Here is a 24,451-nt window from a genome sequence, read left to right as displayed (position 1 = left end):
ACTGGAATCCTTCGCCCACCACTGTGAGGGTGTCTATGATCCTGCTGCCGAGGCACGTATGATCCACTCCTTGGGGAGGCGTGGGCACTCGACCACGATCATCGTGATCGAGTCGGTGATCATACTGCTCACGGTTTCTGTACTGATCTCGTCGGTCTCCACGTCCCTCACGCCTCGGGGGCGATCTTGGGCTATGAGCCGACTGGACTGTGTCTGCAACCATGGATCTGCTGTGAATCCTATTCCGCGACTGAGCTACTACTGTATTCTGCTCTCCCGCGGCTCAGAGCAAGGCCCGGATCTGCACCAAACCTCGACCAACTTCTGACTGGGAAGGTTGAATTGACTCCGCTATTCGGGCCGCAGGTGCGAGATTCTGGATTGGAGTTTGGTATACCTGAGTCGGAGGTGGAAAAAGTTGACGTCGACTGGATTCGGGAGCACGCTGCCGAGCACGCTCGTCGAGTGCGCGCTGGAGGTTATCCAGTCGAGTGCGCTCACCCAAGTTGGCCAGGCGCGCCTCCTCCAAGGCCTGGGCCTCAGGGGTTTCTCCAACGATGGGAGTGTGAAGTGCATCCATGTTCCGGTGGTGAAGTTCCTCCCTCCTCTGTGAAGAGAGGGGTTCGGGTCGGTACTCTTCGTGGACACGCGACGGATCACCACCACCATCGCCTCCGTCCTCGCGGGTGAAGCCAGGAGGACTACATGGTCCATTGACCATCAAAACTTCCGCCGTGGGGTCGCTGCTGTCACACTCGGATGCAGTTTCTACGGAGCCAGTCGAACAGGCCGTAGAGAGTTTCGTCGGGCTCGATTGCCGCGACCTGGGGGTGGCCAATTGGCGAGCCACCGCATGCCTCACCCACCGCTGAAGCCTCGACCGACTGGAACGTTTGCCCTGGCGGGCTGCAGGGAGGGAGCTCGGCACGGGAGCCGACCGATACTGAGTCGACGGCTGCCGTAGGAGGACGCCACGGGCGCACGCGCGAAAGTGCATTGCCCCATGGACGGGGAGCGCCTCGACATCGAGTGGCGCTTCCTGGAGCCAAGCGGAGTCGTCGGCGATGAATACGAGCGCACCGAGACAGATCTCGTGGCCCTTGGCCAAACCTCCGCCTGAAACCATGTTGATGGGGATCGGGAAAATCACAACTTCTCCAACAAGTCGTTAAGACACCTGCCCCACGGTGGGCGCCAACTGTCGTGGCTCTAAGTCTGACAGTAGAATGGGGGGTAGGAATGTAGAGGCAAGATCCTAACTATGGAGGAGTTGTACACGCGAGTTTTATGAGTTCAGGCCCTTCTCGGAGGAAGTAACAGCCCTACGTCTTGGAGCCCGGAGGCGGTCGACTGGATCATATGCGTGTGTGTTACAAAGGGTGCGAACCCTTGTCCCTGAGGAGGGGGGTGGCTTATATAGAGTTCGCCGGACCCCTCCCGCCCTCAGTTACAAAGGGTTTAAGGTACATAAAGATGGAGACGTTACCGGTAACGCCTGCAATAAGGATACATAATGACCATTAAAGCTATGACTTAATTCCCGACCGTTGCAGAGTGGAGTGGCTCTAGATCTTCTGGTAGTCGAGTGATTGTCCATACGGCCGAGTGTCTTCGAGACTGTCGAGTGGAACGTAGCTTCATGGTCGAGTGGATGATGATTTTTCTTTGAACGCTTCTGGCTCCTTTAGAGATGTCCTTGGGAAGGGTATCTTGGACAGATCCATGACCCTACCCTAGGTACATAGCTTCATCAGACAACACTCTCCCCTCTCGTTGCTATGCATCACCATGATCTTGCGTGTGCGTAGGAATTTTTTTGAAATTACTACGTTCCCCAACAGATTTTGAGCGCTTTGCTGAAATGATTAGACCTATCTTTTTGCGTATGCGATTAACTGATATGCTCAGAATGAATCCTTATGCTAAGTACATGAAAGATATTGTTACAAATAAAAGAAAGATACCGGAAGCTGAAATTTCCACCATGCTTGCTAATTATACTTTTAAGGGTGGAATAACAAAGAAACTTGGAGATCCAGGAGTACCCACTATACCATGCTCCATTAAAAGAAACTATGTTAAAACTACTTTATGTGATCTTGGAGCCGGTGTTAGTGTTATGCCTCTCTCTTTATATCGTAGACTTGATTCGAATAAGTTGACACCTACTGAAATATCTTTGCAAATGGCTGATAAACCAACTACTATACCTGTCAGTATTGGTGAGGATGTGCCTGTTGTAGTTGCAAACGTTACTATTTTAACGGACTTTGTTATTCTTAATATTCCCGAGGATGATAGTATGTCTATTATTCTTGGAAGACCCTTTTTGAATACTGCAGGGGCTGTTATTGATTGCACTAAAGGAAATGGCACTTTTCATGTTAATGGTAATGAGCATACGGTACACTTTCCGAGGAAACAACCTCAAGTTCATAGTATCAATTCTATTGGAAAAATTCCATCGATTATTTTTGGAGGTTTTGTGATGCCCGGGTAATTAAGCTACAGCAATCCCATGCTAATGGAGCCACGTTACCTACATTACTATTGCTAATCAATCGTTAGATCAAAACCGGACCAAAATTCAAATTCAAACTTTGGTAAATAATAAAAGTTTTCAAACATTGAAATAAAAATGTTCGGTTTGTACTAAATATTACATAGATAATTGTGGTGTAGGAGACACAGTTTTATAAAATGCATAAATATTTTAAACTGAATTGAAACACAAGAGAAAATAAATAAAAGAAAGAAAATACAAAAAAGGACAAAACAACAACAAAAAAAGAGAAACCCCCTGCCCCCTGGGCTTCGGCCCGGCAGGCCGCAAGCCCCCCTCCTTGGGCCTCAGCCCAACCTGGCTAAGGCCAACCGGCCAGCCCACCCCCGCTCCCTTATCCTCCCACCTACCGAAACCCTAGCGACACCCCGCATGATCCGCCCCACTCGCTTCCCCCTCGTCTCTCTCCCCCTCCCGATCCGATCTGGATCGGGGGCTCGACCCACACCACACCCCGCCGCCTTGCGACACGACGACGGCGCCCGTCGCCGGCGCCGCCCTGCTGCCGTCGCCTCTTCTCCCTCCAGGCGCCTTTGGATCGGGGGAATCGATCCCCGCCGCTAGACGTGTGACGCCGCCCCGCCTCTGACGCCGCTGAACCTCGTGGCCACCTCGCCGGACCTCTCCATCGGACTGCTGCCTCTCCGTCCCCGTCATCTCCATCTCATCCCCGCGCACCGCTGCCTTGTCCCTGCACTGAACGGTGAGGCCCCGGCCTCCTCTCTCCCTCGCCCCGCATCCTCTCGTGGCCACACCGGAGCTCTGCTCCTATGCGCGCACTCGCACCGCGCCGCCACATCGTCCGCCCCGCGCGGCCCAGCACGGACCCTCGCGCACGCGAGCGGCCGCGCCCCTGCCCAGCCGCCAGCCTCGCGCATCACTGCCGCACACGCATACGCGCCTCGCACGGGCACTCGCTCTGCTCCAGCTCGCCGGCCCCGCCGCTCGCCGCCCTCCCGCTTCGCTGCTATGGCCAAACCGGCCGCGCGCCCCCGTCGCCGCACCCCTTGCCCGACCGTGCCCCGCTACATCTACTCGCCGCGCCCCCCCTGCTTCGCCCGGACACAGCCCATCGGAGCTCCATGCCGGTGCGCTGCCCAGCCCCTGCCCCCCGTGGCCGCGCCCGGCGCCCCCTGGCCACCCTGGCCGGCGCCCGGGGCCAACCGGGTTACGCCCGTAACCGCTGGCGCCCGTTGCCCGGCTCTGCTGGCGCCCGCGCCCGCTAAGGCCATGAGCCACTGGACAACGGGGCCCACGCCCCAGGATGAAATTAAAAAAAGATTTAAAAAGAAATAAAGAAATAAATACTAATTAAATTAATTAATTAATTAATTAATTAACTAAATAATTAACTTAATTAATTCTGATTAGATTAACTAATTATGACTAATTAACCTAATTAATCCTAGTTAATTAACCTAAACCCTAATTAGGCTAAGCAAAGAATGACAGGTGGGTCCAACTGGACCCACACGTCAGGTTGACCAGGTCAAACGGTCAACGTTGACTGCTGACGTCAGCAGGACATCATGCTGATGTCATTAATTCATTTTTAAATTAATTTAAATAATTAATTAAATTCCAGAAATTAATAAAATCTTTAGAAAATCATATCTTTTAATCCGTAATTCGGATGAAAATACTTTATACATGAAAGTTGCTCAGAACGACGAGACGAACCCGGATACGCAGCCCGTTCGTCCGCCACACCCCCCTAACCTATCGAACACGTAACTTTCCCCCTCCGGCTCCTCTGCCCGAAAACACGAAACACCGGGGATACTTTCCCGGATGTTATCCCCCTCCACCGGTATCACCTACTACCGCGTTAGGGCACCTCTAACGCCGTTACTTGTCATGTCATGCATCACTATGCATATGCTTGCTTAATTATTTATTGTTTTCCCCCTATTCTTCCGCTAGACACCGAGACCGACGCCGCTGCTACCCAGTACGACTACGGAGTTGATGACCCCTCTCTCTTGCCAGAGCAACCAGGCAAGCCCCCCCTTTGATCACCAGATATCGCCTACTCTTCTCTATACTGCTTGCATTAGAGTAGTGTAGCATGTTACTGCTTCCCGTTAATCCTATCCTGATGCATAGCCTGTCCTTGCTACTACTGTTGTTACCTTTACCTGCAATCCTAATGCTTAGTATAGGATGCTAGTTTATCATCAGTGGCCCTACATTCATGTCCGTCTGCCATGCTATACTATCGGGCCGTGATCACTCGAGAGGTGATCGCGGGTTTATACTATGTACTTTATACTTGATACATGTGGTGATTAAAGACGGGTCGGCTCGTAGGAGCACCCGCGAGTGGATCTTTGAGGCGGAGCGACAGGGCAGGTTCAGACCACCTAGGAGAGAGGTGGGCCTGGCCCTGGTCAGCGTTCGCGGATACTTAACATGCTAAACGAGATCTGGGTATTTGATCTGAGTCTGGCCATCTGGCTTATACGCACTAACCATCTACGCGGGAGTAGTTATGGGTATCCCGGCGTCGTGGTATCAGCCGAAGCCTTCGTGACGTCAGCGACTGAGCGGCACGCGCCGGATTGGAACGTAAGCCTGCTCTTGTATTAAGGGGGCTAGTTCTGCTTCCGGCCGCGTTCGCAACGTGCAGGTGTGCTAACGGCGATGGGCCCAGACCCCTGTGCGCTTAGGTTTAGACCGGCGTGCTGACCTCTCTGTTGTGCCTAGGTGGGGCTGCGACGTGTTGATCTTCCGAGGCCGGGCATGACCCAGGAAAGTGTGTCCGGCCAAATGGGATCGAGCGTGTTGGGGTATGTGGTGCACCCCTGCAGGGAAGTTAATCTATTCGAATAGCCATGATCTTCGGTAACAGGACGACTTGGAGTTGTACCTTGACCTTATGACAACTAGAACCGGATACTAAATAAAACACACCCTTCCAAGTGCCAGATACAACCGGTGATCGCTCTCTCACAGGGCGACGAGGGGAGGATCATCGGTTAGGATTATGCTATGCGATGCTACTTGGAGGACTTCAGTCTAATCTCTTCTACATGCTGCAAGACGGAGGCTGCCAGAAGCGTAGTCTTCGAAAGGACTAGCTATCCCCCCTTATTCCGGCTTTCTGCAGTTCAGTCCACATATGATACCCTTATTCCATTTGATACCAATGCATACATATGTAGTATAGCTCCTTGCTTGCGAGTACTTTGGATGAGTACTCACGGTTGCTTTCTCCCTCTTTCCCCCTATCCCTTCTACCTAGTTGTCGCAACCAGATGTTGGAGCCCAGGAGCCAGAAGCCACCTTCGACAAGGACTCCTACTACACCGGAGGTGCCTACTACTACGTGATGCCCGCTGACGACGACCAGGAGTAGTTAGGAGGATCCCAGGCAGGAGGCCTGCGCCTCTTTCGATCTGTATCCCAGTTTGTGCTAGCCATCTTATGGCAACTTGTTTAACTTCTGTCTGTACTCAGATATTGTTGCTTCCGCTGACTCGTCTATGATCGAGCTCTTGTATTCGAGCCTTCGAGGCCCCTGGCTTGTAATATGATGCTTGTATGACTTATTTTATTTGTAGAGTTGTGTTGTGATATCTTCCCGTGAGTCCCTGATCTTGATCGTACACGTTTGCGTGTATGATTAGTGTACGATTGAATCGGGGGCGTCACAGGTTTTGAATTTCCTCTTCCTACTGTCAAGAAGAAATATGATATTCTTGTTATTCGGGATGTACATATCCCCGTTGAGGTAACATAGTGTTATTCAAAATTTCTTCGGTTCCATGTTATTCGGAATGAGTTCGTTAACAAGACTTGATCAACCTTGTTAGTGGATTCCTTTTGATGATCATGAGATGGATGAAACTAGAAGGTACAACCTTTTGTACCCTCCTCTTACTTTCTATTATTTATATAAAATAAAATAAAAATAGTATTTTTCTGTCTGTTATCCGATTTACCCGTGCAATATAAAAATAACACGAAAATAAAAGTTCTCCAAATGCCCTGAAATTTAAATATGTTTTTTTCTGGAATATTTGAGAATATTTGGCACCGAGAACACAGCACGGGGGGCATCCACCTGGCCACGAGGGTGGAGGGCGCGCCCTGATACGTCTCCAACGTATCTATAATTTTTGATTGCTCCATGCTATATTATCTACTGTTTTGGACATTATTGGGCTTTATTATCCACTTTTATATTATTTTTGGGACTAACCTATTAACCGGAGGCCCAGCCCAGAATTGCTGTTTTTTGCCTGTTTTAGGGTTTCGAAGAAAAGGAATAGCAAACGGAGTCCAAACGGAATGAAACCTTCGGGAACGTGATTTTCTCAACGAACAAGACCCGGGAGACTTGGACCCCACGTCAAGAAAGGAAACAGGAGGCCACGAGGTAGGGGGGCGCGCCCACCCCCACCAGGCACGCCCTCCACCTCGTGGGCCCCCTGTTGCTCCACCGACGGACTCCTTCCTCCTATATATATCCATGTACCCCCAAACGATCACATACGGAGCCAAAACCCTAATTCCACCGCTGTAACTTTCTGTATCCACGAGATCCCATCTTGGGGCCTGTTCCGGAGCTCCGCCGAAGGGGCATTGATCACGGAGGGCTTCTACATCAACACCATAGCCCCTCCGATGAAGTATGAGTAGTTTACCTCAGACCTACGGGTCCATAGTTAGTGGCTAGATGGTTTCTTCTCTCTTTTTGGATCTCAATACAACGTTCTCCCCCTCTCTTGTGGAGAACTATTCGATGTAATCTTCTTTTTGCGGTGTGTTTGTTGAGATCGATGAATTGTGGGTTTATGATCAAGTCTATCTATGAACAATATTTGAATCTTCTTTGATTTCTTTTATGTATGATTGGTTATCTTTGCAAGTCTCTTCGAATTATCAGTTTGGTTTGGCCTACTAGATTGATCTTTCTTGCAATGGGAGAAGTGCTTAGCTTTGGGTTCAATCTTGCGGTGTCCTTTCCCAGTGACAGTAGGGGCAACAAGGCACGTATTGTATTGTTGCCATGGAGGATAACAAGATGGGGTTTTCTTCATATTGCATGAGTCTATCCCTCTACATCATGTCATATTGCTTAAGGTGTTACTCTGTTTTTAACTTAATACTCTAGATGCATGCTGGATAGCGGTCGATGAGTGGAGTAGTAGTAGTAGATGCAGGCAGGAGTCGGTCTACTTGTCTCGGACGTGATGCCTATATACATGATCATACTTAGATATTCTCATAACTATGCTCAATTCTGTCAATTGCTCAACAGTAATTTGTTCACCCACCGTAGAATACTTATGCTCTCGAGAGAAGCCACTAGTGAAACCTATGGCCCCCGGGTCTATCTTTATCATATTGATCTCCTACTACTTAGTTATTTCCTTTGCTATTTACTTTTCCTTTATTTTACTTTGCATCTTTTATCATAAAAATACCAAAAATATTATCTTATCATATCTATCAGATCTCACTCTCGTAAGTGGCCTTATAGGGATTGACAACCCCTATTTGCGTTGGTTGTGAGGATTTATTTGTTTTGTGTAGGTACGAGGGACTCGCGCGTAGCCTCCTACTGGATTGATACCTTGGTTCTCAAAAATTGAGGGAAATACTTACGCTACTTTGTGCATCATCCCTTCCTCTTCGGGGAAAACCAACACAGTGCTCAAGAGGTAGCACGCCCTACCCCCCTGGGCACGCCCCCTGCCTCGTGGGCCCATGGTGCCTCCCCCTCCACTTATTCCTGCACCCACACACTTCTTCTTCCTCCCACAAACACAAATATCCAGCTCAAGCACGAGTTCTAGCTCATTTTGCTGCCATTTTCGATCTCCTTGCTCAAAGCACCTCTCACAAAACTGCTTGGGGAGATTGTTCCTTGGTATGTGACTCCTCCATTGGTCCAATTAGTTTTTGTTCTAGTGCTTTATTCATTGCAATTTTTTGCTGCTTAGGTGACCCTGTTCTTGAGCTTGCATGTCAAATTTATATGGTCAAAAGTAGTTTTGATGCATGATATTGGCTCTAGGCACTTGTAGGAGTAGTTGCTATCAATTTTATTGAGTTTGGTTCACTTTTATTTTGAAGTTACTAAAAATTTCAGAATTTTTCAGAAAATAATGAAGAGATTTTTGAGGGGCTCATCGAGCCGAAGCTCGAAGGAAAAGAAAAATGAAGAAGTAGAGAAGCCCAAATATAATCTGCCTCGCACCGCGGAGATTTGGCAGTGTGAATGGCCTTCTGATGATTTCTTGAGAGCAGTCAGGATTTATGATGATTTTTATGAATTGGCTGAGAATGCAGGCCTCACCGTCTTCCTCCACGACCAACACGAACAGTATCTCTTACTCACAAATATCTTTGTGCAAAACTTTCATTTCCATGCTAGGATCTCACCACCTACGGTGGTGTTTTATTTATATGATGAGCATAAGGAGATGTCACATTATGATTTTTGTCGGGTTTGTTTGATCCCTTTCGAGGGCACGATAGCGGAAACCACATCGCGGTGATGTGGATGTGTTTATTGATACCATCACTGTGGGGGAAACGAGGAAGGTTTCCGATACCATCACTGTGGAAATCTTAGTGTTCCTGATATTATTATTTTGTTCTACTGTTTATTCTCTGATAACTCTTCTAGTATGGGCGGTATTATTGCTAAACGGTTAAGTCTGAACCGTACAAAGGGCCCCATCTTTGGAGGCATCTATACTTCACGCCTAGGTGCACATTTTAACATACCTATTAGGCATTATGAGAAGGAAGAAAAATTGTTGCCCCGTGTTTATTTAGATTATAGGAGTATGGTGGCACATGACTTTATTGTTAAGAATAGGGAAGGGAGCTTAAATACAAATTGTTCTTTTATAAACATCATCCTGAGACTATTACCCTGCCTGCTCCTTCCTTGTTTGATTTATCTGCAGGCTAGTACCTTGTTCCGTTAGAGGCTATTCACACCTACCGGAACCCTACATCAGCCACAGAGCCAGAGTCGGAACCACAAGTTGATCCTCCAAGATAGTCTAATTACCATTGGGATCCGGAGATGATTGCCAACCAGTGGCAATCAGAGTCTTCTTATTCGCAGTACGACCCCAACTATTACTATGGATATCCGCCAGGCCAACCCTGGCCATAGACCAACTTAGGCCAAAAGCCTAAGTTTGAGGGAGTACGTATTTCCCATCGACATTACATTCATGTTCACACACTCATTGCTAGATGTCGGTGCTCATACTTTTTCATTGTATTATCCATGCTAATTTATTTTCCTTTTTATGCTTTCTTCTTGTGTGTTTAATAAACCTTAAGAAAAACCAAAAAATTTAGGTGTAGTTTTTAATTAGTTACTTTCCATGCTTGTAGTAGTAATTAAAAAGAAAACCCAAAAAGATTCCATGTTCTTCTTTTACTTGTTGAGAGCTTTCCCGTGTAAATAGTTTTATTTATTTTCTTTTCTTTGGGGATCAATAGGAGAGACCATGATTAAATTGTTGAAGTGACTCTTATATGCATTATTGTTGATCTGACAAAAGAGCTCATATCACTTTGTCTTCTCTCTTGAACTGAATGCTTGCAGATTCCAGCTTAGTCCAATGCACGTGCACTATTATTATTATCCACATCGTACGGTCGTGCAAGTGAAAGGCAATTATGACGATATATGATGGACTGATTGAGATGAGAAAAGCTGGTATGAACTCAACCTCTCTTGTTTTTATAAATATGATTAGTTCATCATTCCTGATTCAGCCTATTATGAATAAACATGTTTGCAATGACAACTAGAGATCATAGTTTCTTGTGCCATGCTTGATTAGCTAGGAGCTTATAATGATTTACCTTGCGTGCCAACATGCTATTAAAATGGTTGTGATGTGGTATGATAGGGTGGTATCCTCCTATGAATGATTTAAGTGACTTGACTTGGCACATGTTCACGCATGTAGTTGAAACAAAAATCAACATAGCCTTCACGATATTTATATTCATGGTGGATTATATCCTACTCATGCTTGCATTCGGTGTTGATTAATTTTAATGCATGTTCATGACTGTTGTCGCTCTCTAGCTGGTCGCTTCCCAGTCTTTTGCTAGCCTTCACATGTACTAAGCGGGAGTACTGCTTGTGCATCCAATCCCATAAACCCAAAGTTGTTCCATATGAGTCCACCATACCTACCTATATACGGTATCTACCTGCCGTTTCAAGTAAATTTGTATGTGCCAAACTCTAAACCTTCAAATAAATATCATGTTTTGTATGCGCGAATAGCTCATGTATCAACTCGGGTTGTCCGTATCTTCCATGTTAGGCGGGTTAATCTCAAGAGGAGTGGACTCCGCTCCTCACTCACGAGAAAGTGGCTGGTCACCGGGATGCCCAGTCCCATGCTTTGTGCAAACTAAATCAAAATAATTGCAAACAAAACTCCCCCTAGGACTCTTGTTAGTTGGAGGCACTTGTTGTTTCGAGCAAACCATGCATTGATGCTTGTTGGTGGAGGGGGAGTATAAACTTTACCATTCTGTTTAGCAACCGCCTATAATGTGTGTAGCATGGAAGATATCGCCATCTCTTGGTTGTTATGTTGACAATGAAAGTATACCGCTCAAAATATTATTCACCTTTATTTCAAAACCGAGCTCTGGCACCTCTACAAATCCCTGCTTCCCTCTGTGAAGGGCCTATCTATTTACTTTCATGTTAAGTCATCATCCTCTTATTAAAAAGCACCAGTTGGAGAGCACCGCTGTGATTTGCATTCATTACTGTTAGTTTACATTGAGTATGACTTGACTGGATCTCTTTTACCATGAATTACAATGTCTAGTCAGTCCTTGATCTTTAAAGGTGCTCTGCATTTATGTTTTGCGGTCTCAAAAAGGGCTAGCGAGATACCATCTTGTTATATCATATTACGATGGTTTTGAGAAAGTGTTGTCACCTGAGATTTATTATTATTGCTCGCTAGTTGACTATGCCATTGATATGAGTAAACATGAGACCTATGTGTTATTGTAAATATGATTAGTTCATAATCTTTGCTGAAAACTTGAATGTTGGCTTTACATATTTACAACAACAAGAGCAAACAGAGTTTGTAAAAGTTTTTTCTTTATCACTTTCAGTTTGTCAACTGAATTGCTTGAGGACAAGCAAAGGTTTAAGCTTGGGGGAGTTGATACGTCTCCGTCGTATCTACTTTTCCAAACACTTTTGCCCTTGTTTTGGACTCTAACTTGCATGATTTGAATGGAACTAACCTGGACTAACGCTGTTTTTAGCAGAATTGCCATGGTGTTATTTATGTGCAGAAACAAAAGTTCTCAGAATCACCTCAAACTTCATGGAACGTCTATTTGGAAATAATAAAAAATCCTTGCAAAAGATGAAGACCAGGGGGGCCACACCCTAGCCACGAGGGTGGGGGCGCGCCCCCTACCTCGTGGGCCCCCTGGAGCTCCTCCGACCTCAACTCCAACTCTATATATTTGGTTTCAGAGAGAAAAAAAATCAGAAAGAATGATTCATCGCGTTTTACGATACGGAGCCGCCGCCAAGCCATAAAACCTCTCGAGAGGGCTGATCTGGAGTCCGTTGGGGGCTCCGGAGAGGGGAATCCGTCACCATCGTCATCATCAACCATCCTCCATCACCAATTTCATGATGCTCACCGCTGTGCGTGAGTAATTCCATCCTAGGCTTGCTGGACGGTGATGGGTTGGATGAGATTTATCATGTAATCTAGTTAGTTTTGTTAGGGTTTGATCCCTAGTATCCACTATGTTCTGAGATTGATGTTGATATGACTTTGCTATGCTTAATGCTTGTCACTAGGGCCCGAGTGCCATGATTTCAGATCTGAACCTATTATGTTTTCATCAATATATGAGAGTTCTTGATCCTATCTTGCAAGTCTATAGTCACCTATTATGTGTTATGATCCGTTAACCCCGAAGTGACAATAATCGGGATACATACCGGTGATGACCGTAGTTTGAGGAGTTCATGTATTCGCTATGTGTTAATACTTTGGTCCGGTACTCTATTAAAAGGAGGCCTTAATATCCCTTAGTTTCCGCTAGGACCCCACTGCCATGGGAGGGTAGGACAAGATGGCATGCAAATTCTTTTCCATAAGCATGTATGACTATATTCGAAATACATGCATACATTACATTGATGAATTGGAGCTAGTTCTGTGTCACCCTAGGTTATGACTGTTACGTGATGAACCGCATCCGGCATAATTCTCTATCACTGATCCATTTCCTACGAGCTTTCCATATATTGTTCTTCGCTTATTGTAGGACCTAGAAGTAGATGTGTCTAGAGGGGGGGGTGATTAGACGCTTAATGCTAAAGCTGCAATTTTTTAAGCTTTTTCGGTTTAAGTGGAGTTTAGGCATAATTTCAACATTCACAATACATATCAAGCAAGCATGCAAAGAGTATATGAGCAGCGGAAGGTAAAGCATGCAACTTGCAAGAATGTAAAGGGAAGGGTTTTGAGAATTCAAACGCAATTGGAGACACGGATGTTTTTCCCGTGGTTCGGATAGGTGGTGCTATCCTACATCCACGTTGATGGAGACTTCAACCCACGAAGGGTAACGGTTGCGCGAGTCCACGGAGGGCTCCACCCACAAAGGGTAACGGTTGCGCGAGTCCACGAAGGGCTCCACCCACAAAGGGTCCACGAAGAAGCAACCACCCACAAAGGGTCCATGAAGAAGCAACCTTGTCTATCCCACCATGGCCATCGCCCACGCAGGACTTGCCTCACTAGCGGTAGATCTTCACGAAGTAGGCGATCTCCTTGCCCTTACAAACTCCTTGGTTCAACTCCACAATCTTGTCGAAGGCTCCCAAGTGACACCTAGCCAATCTAGGAGACACCACTCTCCAAGAAGTAACAAATGGTGTGTAGGTAATGAACTCCTTGCTCTTGTGCTTCAAATGATAATGATAGTCTCCCCAACACTCAACTCTCTCTCATAGGATTTGGATTTGGATTTGGTGGAAAGAAGATTTGAGTGGAAAGCAACTTGGAAAGGCTAGAGATCAAGATTCATATGGTAGGAATGGAATATCTTGGTCTCACACATGAGTAGGTGGTTCTCTCTCAGAAATAGGATGCTGGAAGTGTAGGCTTAGTCTGATGGCTCTCTCGAATGAAGAGGAGGTGGAGGGGTATATATAGCCTCCACACAAAATCCAACCGTTACACACAGTTTTCCAATCTCGGTGGGACCGAATCAACAGACTCGGTCGGACCGAAATTGTAAACCTAGTGACCGTTAGAGATTTCGGTGGGACCGACTCGATCAACTCGGTGGGACCGATGTTCTAGGGTTAGGGAAAATCCAAAACTCGGTTTGACCGATTACTCAAACTCGGTGGGACCGATTTGGATAATAAGTGAAACAAAGAGTTGGCCAAGCAAACTCGGTGGGACCGATTGCATATTTCGGTGAGACCGAAAATATTGCAACAGGTAACAGAGAGTTTGCAAGCCCATTTCGGTGAGACCGAGATCCCATCGGTGAGATCGAGCTGATTAGGGTTTATGGCAGTGGCTAATGACAAGTGAAACTCGGTGGCGCCGGATAGAAAGAATCGGTAGGACCGAGTTTGGCTTAGGGGTTGGGTCATTTGTGGAAGTGGGAAAGTAGCTGAGGATTTTGGAGCATATCATTAAGCACATGAAGCAAGAGGCTCATTAAGCAACACCTCATCCCTCCTTGATAGTATTGGCTTTTCTTATGGACTCAATGTGATCTTGGATCACTAAAATGTAAAATGAAGAGTCTTGAGCTTGAAGCTTTAGCCAATCCTTTGTCCCTAGTATCTTGAAGGAGTTCCCACAACCTTTAGTCCATGCCACTCCATTGTTGAACTTATCTGAAACATACTAGATAGAAACATTAGTCCAACAAGAGATATGTTGTCATTAATTACCAAAACCACTTAGGGAGCACTTGTGCTTTCACTTATTTACTTTTCCGTTGCTATTGTTATCATCACTACAAAATACCAAAAACATTACTTTTGCTATCATTACCTTTTGCAACCATTACCACTACTATCATATTACTTTGCTACTAAATACTTTGCTGCAGTTTCCAGGTGTGGTTGAATTGACAACTCAGCTGCTAATACTTGAGAATATTATTTGGCACCCCTTGTGTCGAATCAATAAATTTGGGTTGAATACTCTACCCTCGAAAACTATTGCGATCCCCTATACTTGTGGGTTATCAAGCAGCACCCGGTGCCGCAGCCCACGGCGGACACGGCGGCGCTGGCCGCGGGCTGGCAACGTGAGCTACTTCACCTTGGGGGTGAGGTTGGGGTTCGATGTCCACGCCCAGAGAGAGAGGTCGCGCGTGTCGTCCCTGCGCACGGACCACTGCTCGATGTAGTCGAGAGAGCAACCACGGCCGATGACGAACGAGGCGATGTAGTTGTTCCACCCATGCACCGGGATTCCTTCGATGCAGAGGCATACATGGAACATCATGTCTTCGTTGTCAACGTGAGCCTCGAGCCGCCACCCGCAGACGAAGAGCCTGGAGTTGTCGACGAGGAAGTCACCGCGGTCGACGGCGTCGGCACAGTTGTGCTGGTACATGAACTTCACCAGGTATTGCTCGGGGTAGTGTCGGACGACGCTCACGTCCTCCTGCCGCAGCCCAAAGGTGGAGGCAAACGCGGCGGCGACGGTGCGGCAGGGAACATCTTCATGAGCACCCTCGAACCAGGCGACTGCGGCGTTGGAGGTGAGCAGAGCCGATTCCGCCTGCATCTCCAGCGTGGCGGGGACGACCACGAAGTCTTCGTCCGGCCTGAGGGCCACATCTCCCAGACGTAGCGGCATGGTGGTGTCGAGCAGCAGCGGTGGCGTCGAAGGTTGGGGGAGAGGCCAACCCCGACCAGGGCCGAACTTAGGCGCCGGGGCTTGAGACGCAGCTGGGGCAAGGCGAGGCAGCGGCGGTGGCGGGATGAAAGCGAGGCACGGCAGCGAGCTCAGAGGGCGCCACTTATTCTTGCATCCACGGGCGCGATGGCCGTTCCGGAGGCAGCGGGAGCAGCGGATTGGGTCGCGGCACACCGAAGCTCTATGTCCAGGAGCAAGGCAGCGGCAGCACCGGCCTTTAAGCCACAGCGGGAGAGGGGGCGGCGTGAATTCGTGGGCATCCAAAGCCGGACGGCGCGAGCCTCGCCGCGATTTGACGAGCTGCCAGGCGCCGGTCTTGTCCGCCTTGCGCCCAGCGCCCAACGCCGGCCTTGAAGGCGCATCAGGATGTGAGCTGGAGTGCCTCACCGACGCGGAGGAGTTAAGCCGAGCACCCACCCCGCAGTCAATGCTCGGAACACGCGTCACCAGCAAAGAACCAGCCGGGGAAGCGACCGCAACCAGGCCAACGCTCATGGACGACTCGGGCACGAACATAGATCCGGTGGACACGCGAGCAACGGAGTTGCGGGGCGGCGACGAATCCAGATCTGGCAGGGAGCCGGTCGGACGCAGCGACAGGGGGAGGCCGCCTCCACCGGCGCCGTCGCGGGGCAAGGGGGTGGAGGTGGAACGGGTGCCATTCCAAGCCGGTCAGCCCCTGTGCTCTTTCCAAGTACGCGAAGGCTCAGCGTCTCAGCTCGCTCGACGGCCCAACTCCGGAGACCGTCGCCATGCCGTGATCCGGGTGCCTGCGGGGCTGTTTGCTGTATCCACGGAAGATGGCACGAAGCGTTATCCCGTGATCGCACCGGGCCTGCTGACCTCAGTTTTGCTCCCTTCTCCTGAGGCGGACGATCGAAACCCCGTGACCGGCCGGGCATGCGGCATATCTCGACCCTATTCGTGCACTTTCCCGATCGACGTGCGACGGGCGCGGCGCGATGATGTCTCCGCGTGCGTGATCCATCCATCGATCGGTGTCTCGTGGCCGGGCACGCGCTTGTCTACGGCCCCTATCTGCCGTATGCCCATCGATCTATCCAGTCTACGCCGCCATCATTTCCGCCGGTTGGCCGTATACTAGTGCGATCGAGTTGCAGCAAGCTGGATGCACGCGTCGTGCAGACAAGTGCCACGTAGTACGAGTCGTCAGTCAACCGCTGATGGTGCCTTGGAAATTTGTGGACACAGATGACGACACTAGCTGTCTAGCTGTAAACGAGTGTAGACTGCAGATCTGCCGCGAGTGGAACCACCGTCACGCAGGATCAGATTCAGATCGACCCCGGGCGCTGGATTTGCTGGAGCACGGCCCGGGGCGGTGAAAAACCGTGCATGGTTTGTGTCCATATCCATTTTCCGTTCCCTTCACCAGCCTCACTATATATATATATATATATTATATATATATATATATATATATGTAATAGCATGACCACATAACTTTCTTTTTAACTGAGAAAATAATAATGATGCTTCACACTTCCACTCTCGCAAGCTGACGGTGAACACGATACTTCGTTTGGCTCATTACGTATTATAAGGTGGGCAGGGGCGGAGCCAGCGCCCGGCCAGCCTGGGCACTTGCCCCGGCTCGATGCCTATGCGTACGCCGTACGATGTCCTGCGATAGCTGAAAAAATTGACGTACGGACCGTGATTTCCCGGGCAGAATTGTGTTGGGCCGGCTTTGTTTGGTAATGGGCTTTGTAAGAGCTAGGCCTAGCAAGGTGCGGGGCGCGGCGGCGGGAGGCTGGCCTTGGCCTCGGCGCGCGGCTGGCGGCGGGATGAGCGGATCTGTCCCGGGGAAGGCAGGAACGGCTTGCAACCTTGCCTACTCGTTCTTTCCTTCGTAATCAGATTAAGTAAGATTGCTAACTGATGTGCCTATCCACACATGTAGGTCAACCTGTTGAAATTTATTCAAGCTAGATCATGATAAAAATAGTATTCGAACATTCATCGCAACCAAGTATCACATATTACATCTGCCTCGTGATTTTCTTTAACACACTATTCTATGTTCCATTTATTCCTACAAGCTCTGAATTTATGTGAACTCTGAATCTGTTTTTTATATTGTACTCCCTCCGTAAAGAAATATAAGAGCGTTTGGATTACTAAAGTAGTGATTTAAATATTCTTATATTTTTTTACAGAGAGAGTAATATTTTTTAGGACATTTGGATGGTAATTTGGATAGCTATACTTTTGCGTGGAATGAGGTTAGTTCGCGAAAGTGCTCTTTTGATCCCGAGCTCATAGCTCCCGCATGAACAGTAAAATTCAAAAAAATAGTAAAAGTTTAGAAAAAATCTGATTTTTTTTGTGATGAACATGATGAATATTCTAACTGCGTGCAAAGTTTTAGGTTGAAATGACATTCGTGGAGGTCTGGACAAAAATAACAAAATCGATGCTCCAAAATGCTTCCAACAATAGTCTTTTTGGACCATCGATTTTAATATTTTTACCAGACCTCCACGAATGTCAACCTGAAATTTTGCACGCAGTTAGAAAATTCATCAATGTTCATCACAAAAAAATCAGATTTTTTGAAAAAAAATTATTATTTTTTTGGATTGTACTGTTCATGCGGGAGCATGTGAGCTCGGGATCAAATACTCCATGTCCGCTGGCCTGCTTCTATGACTTTCATTGTCAAGTCTCAAATTCATTTTGGTCTATGAAACTGAATATCGATATGTTACATATTAGTCCACTTTGAAACTATATTTTTATGACCTTGTTTTTAAATTCGTTTTTTTTGTTATTAATGTGGATTTCTGGTAACAAAGTTCGGGGCTATTTTATATGTTGTATCTATCAGAACATCACATTTTAATTTCAACATTAGACACATAGGCTCAAGCTTGCCTAGGCTTTAGAAAAGTTCTGGCTCCGCCACTGAAGGTGGGCAGGTGGCATGTTACTGTTGCTGCCCTTTTCGCAGAAAACGTTACTGTTGCTTCCAATGGCGGCGACCCCAGATTCAGATGGAGAACGACATTTTCCTGCTTGTTGCCTGCAAGGTGCCGCGCGTGAACGATACTTGATGCTAACTTATCTCTACTAGCACCTATAGTATAGCCTGTCAGTAAGCTGTTAAATCACGGTTAGCCAGAACCTAAGTTGGTATAGACGTATAGTAGTAGCAAACATACGTCAATGCATGGGCCACCACCAGCCGGCAGGCCCGTCTGGTTGCGCCTGCATGGACGTCTAGACCTGAAATTCACACGCGAGAAACAAAAAAGATGCCATGGCAGCAAAGCCTTTCGCGTACCCTGCTTTATGCCGAGCCGTTGAGCTGTTAGCGTGCCTTCAAGGTCAGAGAAGAAGTGAAGAAGACACTCACTCGTGCATGCGTGCATGCATGCGGGCAGTTTGCTGCCGGAGTGAGTTTCGCATGGATCCGGGCAAGAACAGAAGGGTATCAACGCCGTCGGGAATTTCCAAGATGTACCGCAAACTAAACAGATCGCTTTACATCGTCAGAGAACATTTGGTCTGCAGTGTGCAGGGGCCAGTTAACTGCACGCAGAGCGAGATCACAAGTTCTGAATGCTTCCAGATGGAAAGGGGGTTGCTGGGGCAGCAGAATTTCTGCACCTGGGGCTTGTGCCTGGCTCAGAAGGTTAATTAGTAAAGCGTAGGGCCAACGTACGAGTAGTACACAGGTTGAATTAAAGGATGGCTGCTGACTGAAGCTAGGTACTGAAATGCGGAAGCAGTACCTACGAGGGAATTGAAAGGAGGGCCGTGCTTGAAGTTGAATCAATGAGTAGAGCCAAGCCAGCCCATCAATTGCTACAGAGTGAGCAGTAAGAGTACTTTCACCAGCAAGTTTACAGTAGGAAAACAGTACTAGCGGCGACAAAGACACGCACTACAGCTGAAGGTTGTGCAGCGGTGAGCAGCAGGTACGTCAGGTGCACGAGACTGAGCTTTGAAGGCATGGCAAACAGCAAACGAATTCGGGGAAAAGGCGACGCCGCGTACATGGTCGCATTCAGGATTCTGATTTCTGAGGCGTGCGCGTCCGGCTGGTCGGGGTGGCTCCAAGGTTAGGTGGGTGCCGCGTCGCTGGCGGGCGGGCGCGATCTCGATCTGATGAGCCCACCGTCGTCAGACTCTATCGGCTTGTCCAGTTCTGTATACCCTCCTCCACGGATCATCATTGGTTTGCTCTTGTGCTGTCCAGCGCGTCCGTAGCAGTTCACCGTTGGTTCAAGTGCGACGTTTTGTGTGCGTGAATCTCTGATGCCGTGTGCGGTGTACGCGCCGTCCTCGTCAGTTCGTCTTTTCGGCGTACGTTCAGGTGTGGCTCTCTCTGCTCAAGGAAAGCTACGGGCCTTGGTTGGTTGCACACTTGCACTGGACGATTTTTCCTTCCGGCTGGACGTTGACTGTCTCAGAGTTCATATCGGTTACGCAGCGTACGGTGTCTCAATCATGGATAACCTGCTTCGACAAATGACGCATTCCGAATATCTACTTTTCAGAATCTGAATCTTGTTTCAAATCAACTAATAAGCACGTTTTTTCGAAAGTAAACTGAATATCAGACCTCTTTTTTAGCCCGCCGGCCCAACTGTTGGGCCGGTCGAGGACCAGCCGTCCGATGCGCGAGCCAGGGACGTCCGATCTGTACAAAACCCCTTTGAAAAAAATCCTCCCGCAGCCGCACCCGCCCCCCGTGGATGGCAGCTAGCCACCTCCGCTGGCAGCCGCAACTTGGTGATGAAACCGCCGCAATTCCGTCGCTGCCGACCATTGATACATGCAACACTCGCCGCGGTTGCATCTAATCCATGAACGAATGTAGCAAAATTCAAAGACGGTTGTAGCAAAAAAAAACTGTCGAAACTCGCCGCCGCGCTTGAAGCACCATGGCTTCGTGAATGGATGTAGCAAAACACGTCCAAGTAGTAGCAAAAAACGAGGCTGTTGCAACAAAAATGATGTCCTTGTCATCGCCGGTCACATCTCAGTAGTAAAAAAGCACCATGGCCTCATGAATGGATGTAGCAAAACACACAGACGGTAGTAGCAAAAAATTGATACAGTTGTAGTTTTTCTCCCAATGGTTGAAGCTTTCCCCCTCTACAGTAGAAACTTTTCTGTAAACGTTTGAAACTTTTTTCGTTTTGAGCAACGCTTGGGTGAAATCTTCATCTATCGTTCGGTTGAAACTTTTTTCATCGAAGGTTGTAACATTTTCTGTTGACAGTTGTAGCTTTCCTCGATGGCACTGAACGCTTGCAGCTTTCTGTATATCCGATTGAAACTTTTCATCTAGAGTTTGAAGTTTTTTTTAGCGGTTGCAGCACACGGGGGTGTGCGGCGGAATCTGCAGTGCTTCGCCTGCAGGTTCGCCGGGATACGTCGTCCCCGGCAGCGGCGGCCATGGGTGCCAGCACCGCAGCATCGTCGTGCACTCCCCAAACAACACTCCCTCGTAGCAAAAAACCGGCGAGCAAAGCGCCACCGTGGTCGCTTCATAACTACTAGGATAACCGGCGCAAGCTCCGAACATACGTGTGACAACAGCGACCGTGATGGCCGCGCGGCAGGGGATGGAGCAACCGCTCACGGCCGTGGCCGAGGCCTGCGAGGAGCTGGCGCCTGGGATGGAGGCCGACTGCGGCGAGCTCCACCTTGTGCTCTTCGGCGACACCTGCATGAGATTGGGGAAAAAAGATGAATACGAGCGCGTGCGAGAAGACGACCGGCCGAAGCGTTCAGCCGGCGTGTAGATGCCAAACGTTTTCCCTCTTTTTTACAGGGAAAAAATATCACACCTTCTTTTTTTTTAACACAAACATCACACCTTCTGATCCAAGAGAACATCAGTAGGATCGTAAGAGGTCTAACCAAACACACATTAACGGAGTTAATTGGATCTACTCGGCCCATTCCCAATTACAGAAAGTGTCGTTTTTGCCCAAGGCCTGCCTACCAACCAGACCATGGACCCAATGTGCCCTCTTCCTCAGCACGCTCATGGACTGGATCACTGGACCCGCAAGGAGTTTGACTTTACAAAGGGAAGACTCCGATTCCTCTCCGTCGCCTGACGAGATGGCCGTGCCGGCGCCGGCCAAGGCGGCGCGCGCGCTCGCAGCCACGGCGGCGGCGCTCGTGCTGCTGTGGTGCGTCCACTTCGGCGGCGGCCTCGCCCTCAGCTCCCCCACCAACAAGGGGCTCATCTTTAACGTACGTAAGAACTACCCCCTAGCTTTCCGTTTATGGATCGTGGATGAGGCATTTCATCCTGGGGGAGATGCCCGGTCCTTGGTTAGGTAGGATCTTTAATTGCTGTGAAATTCATGCCCTCGTCTGCGTAGGCACTGCTTGAGCTTGGTTAATGGCACGTGCGTGGCGGTTAATGGTGGCGTCCTTTGCTTTTGGTCGCAAGACTCTAGTGTGCTAGCTGTTGTCGTCTTAGCCTCTTAGGTGGGTCTGATCATGAAACTTGATGATCCAATGCCCGCCCTTTTTTGTCCGCGTGGAAAAGTAAATCGTATGCATCTACTGTTGGAAGGAAGAGCACATGTATAAGGCTCCAGGTTTTTCTTGGAAGATCTTTGCTGAAGGTCATTTTTAAAGTTTAATTCGGTGTAAATGGGATCCTGGCACACAAGTGCATTCTAAGGATGTATGCCCATAAAAGTTGGATTGGGATCGGCAGAATTCCATATTTTGAGCTAAACCAAATACCTAATTGCTGAATGTTTATTTGTATAGTCACCTAATGGCTAATGTTATAAGCTCAGTCTTGTGCTCAAATTCATAATGTTGTTCATGTCAAAATTCATAACGTCATCCGCTCACTACCATGCAGGTTCATCCTGTCCTTATGCTGATCGGATTCATCATCATAGGGAGTGAAGGTTAGGTTCTCTTCTCTTCCTTGATGGTTTTTCCATGATGAGGAGGTTTAAACATGTCTGATCAAGCTACTTGTAGTTTTTCTGCAGCCATAATGAGCTACAAAACATTGCCATGGAGCCATGACACAAATAAGAAGGTCCATTTGATTCTTCATGCCGTTGCGCTTTTCCTGGGATCGTTCGGGATATATGCTGCGTTCAAGTTTCACAATGAAAGTGGAATCGCTAATCTATACAGCTTACACTCCTGGGTTGGACTTGGCACTATCATTTTGTATGGTTTACAGGTAATCCGCATAAGCCATTAGCATTTGGTGATTCCATATTCTGTGAGTCTTGGAATTTGAATAACCGTAGTTATTTGGATTGTTCCAAAAAAAAGTTATTTGCATTTATTTGTTGCATCTGTAAATTCTAGTAACACAGTAGTGTTAGTTCTAAGGAGTTCTCCACTATGAGCCGGCACCATGGGAGACACCGAATTGCTCAGTGAATTTGAAGCTTTGAAATCTGTGATGCTGTGCTCCATCTGTAGAGGGAATTTTCTTTCCCTAAAAAAGAAGAGAATATTTTCTTTGACGATAACCAAAGCAATAAGCACTAGAACTGAACTCTCACGGTGTTTGACATGATGAAGGATACTTCCCAACTAATGGAGGATCTTAGGGCAATTCATACTAAAATTTCTCAGATGGGTTCTGTTTCTTTAAACCATCTGCTGACAAGGTTAATCCCCATTAGTGACACTGGGGTATCAATTATGCAAGTATATTGTCCTACTTATATCCGTAAGCAAGCTAGGTGTCTTCACACCTATAGATTGGCGATATGTGTTAATTGTGTCAGACGTGATTCACTCTTACAAGATGAGATCATTCTGAAGCATCAATAAATTAATTTTTAAACATACACGTCCTCATCTTGATCAAGTCTCCAGTGGTTATTCTTCTTCAGAAACGGTGGTTATGTTTGTGGTATATAATCAAGATAACTGTTTGAAAATAACTAGTTTCAGCTTTGTTTGTGTATTACCTGAAACCTTAATGTTCTGATGCCATCTTTCAGTGGGTATCTGGCTTTCTCACCTTCTTCTTTCCCGGCGCTTCGCCGACACTCCGACGTGCCGTGCTCCCATGGCATGTTCGTGCTGGGCTCGTGGTCTACGTGCTGGCGCTGCTCGCGGCCGAGCTGGGGTTCCTGGAGAAGCTCACTTTCCTTCAGACCGCGGGTCTGGGCAAATACAGCTCGGAAGCCCTGCTGGTAAATTTTACTGCCCTTGTTGTCTTACTACTGGGCGCATCCGTCGTGCTGTATGTTACTGCTCCTGCGCAGAGCGAGCACAGGCTTGGGTATTCATCAGTGCGCAAGTCCTGACTCCTGACCCGGCTGCTCGATTTTGTTTCATCATTTGTATATTTGAAGCACAGGCAATAACATTTCATCTTCTTTTACACTGTTTTCTGCAATCTAGTTCCGATTCAGAATTGCAGAATGTAAAATTTTGCCATCTTGTTTACCAGTAGATTTTTTTTAGTTGCTGCAATCTAGTTGAGGTTCAGAACCATGAAATGTGAAATTTTGCCGTCTTGGTGACAAGTAAGATGAGAAATCCTTCTTTGATGCTATCTGTAAAATGACCGCAGAGAATTTCACCCTGAACCGAACCTTTTGCCCAATCAAACAATGTACAAAAGGGTTCAGCTAATTTACAGCTAGGCAACCCTGCTGATTCAGCAAGTGCTGAGTGTTGTCCACAAAATCTACTCATGTACCATCTGGTCAGTGCCTAACCGGTCTGCTCAATTTTGTTCCATCATTTGTATGTTTGAAGTACAGGCAATAACTTTTCCACTTCTTTTGCACTATTTTCGGCAATCTAGATCAGATCCACCGGATGTAACTTTGCTGTCTAGTTTACCAAGAGTTACTTGAGTCCCTGCAATCTAGTTCAGATTCGGGACCAGGGTATTTGAAATTTTACCCTTTTGATGACCAACAGGGACTGTAGATTTGTAGATAGATGT

At 47.7% G+C, this 24,451-nt stretch overlaps 1 protein-coding gene across 1 annotated transcript; it reads left to right on the top strand.

Moving 5' to 3' along the window:
* The first annotated feature begins 21,484 nt into the window (after positions 1-21,484).
* LOC125509262 (probable ascorbate-specific transmembrane electron transporter 1) lies at positions 21,485-24,047 on the top strand. The gene is made up of 4 exons (XM_048674197.1): positions 21,485-21,750; positions 22,379-22,427; positions 22,515-22,714; positions 23,493-24,047. Exons 1-4 carry the CDS (start codon positions 21,538-21,540, stop codon positions 23,799-23,801), a joined length of 771 nt encoding a protein of 256 aa, XP_048530154.1. The 5' UTR covers positions 21,485-21,537; the 3' UTR covers positions 23,802-24,047.
* Positions 24,048-24,451: the final 404 nt, after the last annotated feature.

The sequence above is a fragment of the Triticum urartu genome, chromosome 1 (assembly GCF_003073215.2).
Source record: "Triticum urartu cultivar G1812 chromosome 1, Tu2.1, whole genome shotgun sequence".
In the NCBI taxonomy this organism is placed as follows: domain Eukaryota; kingdom Viridiplantae; phylum Streptophyta; class Magnoliopsida; order Poales; family Poaceae; genus Triticum; species Triticum urartu.
This window is presented reverse-complemented; position numbering and strand designations above follow the sequence as displayed.

Bases quoted from the DNA above. Each gene is read 5' to 3' on its own strand.
- LOC125509262 (XM_048674197.1), top strand. From the start codon at position 21,538: ATGGACTGGATCACTGGACCCGCAAGGAGTTTGACTTTACAAAGGGAA. The intron at 22,428-22,514 runs GTTAGGTTCTCT...GTTTTTCTGCAG, and splicing joins CATCATCATAGGGAGTGAAG to CCATAATGAGCTACAAAACA. The intron at 22,715-23,492 runs GTAATCCGCATA...GCCATCTTTCAG, and splicing joins TCATTTTGTATGGTTTACAG to TGGGTATCTGGCTTTCTCAC.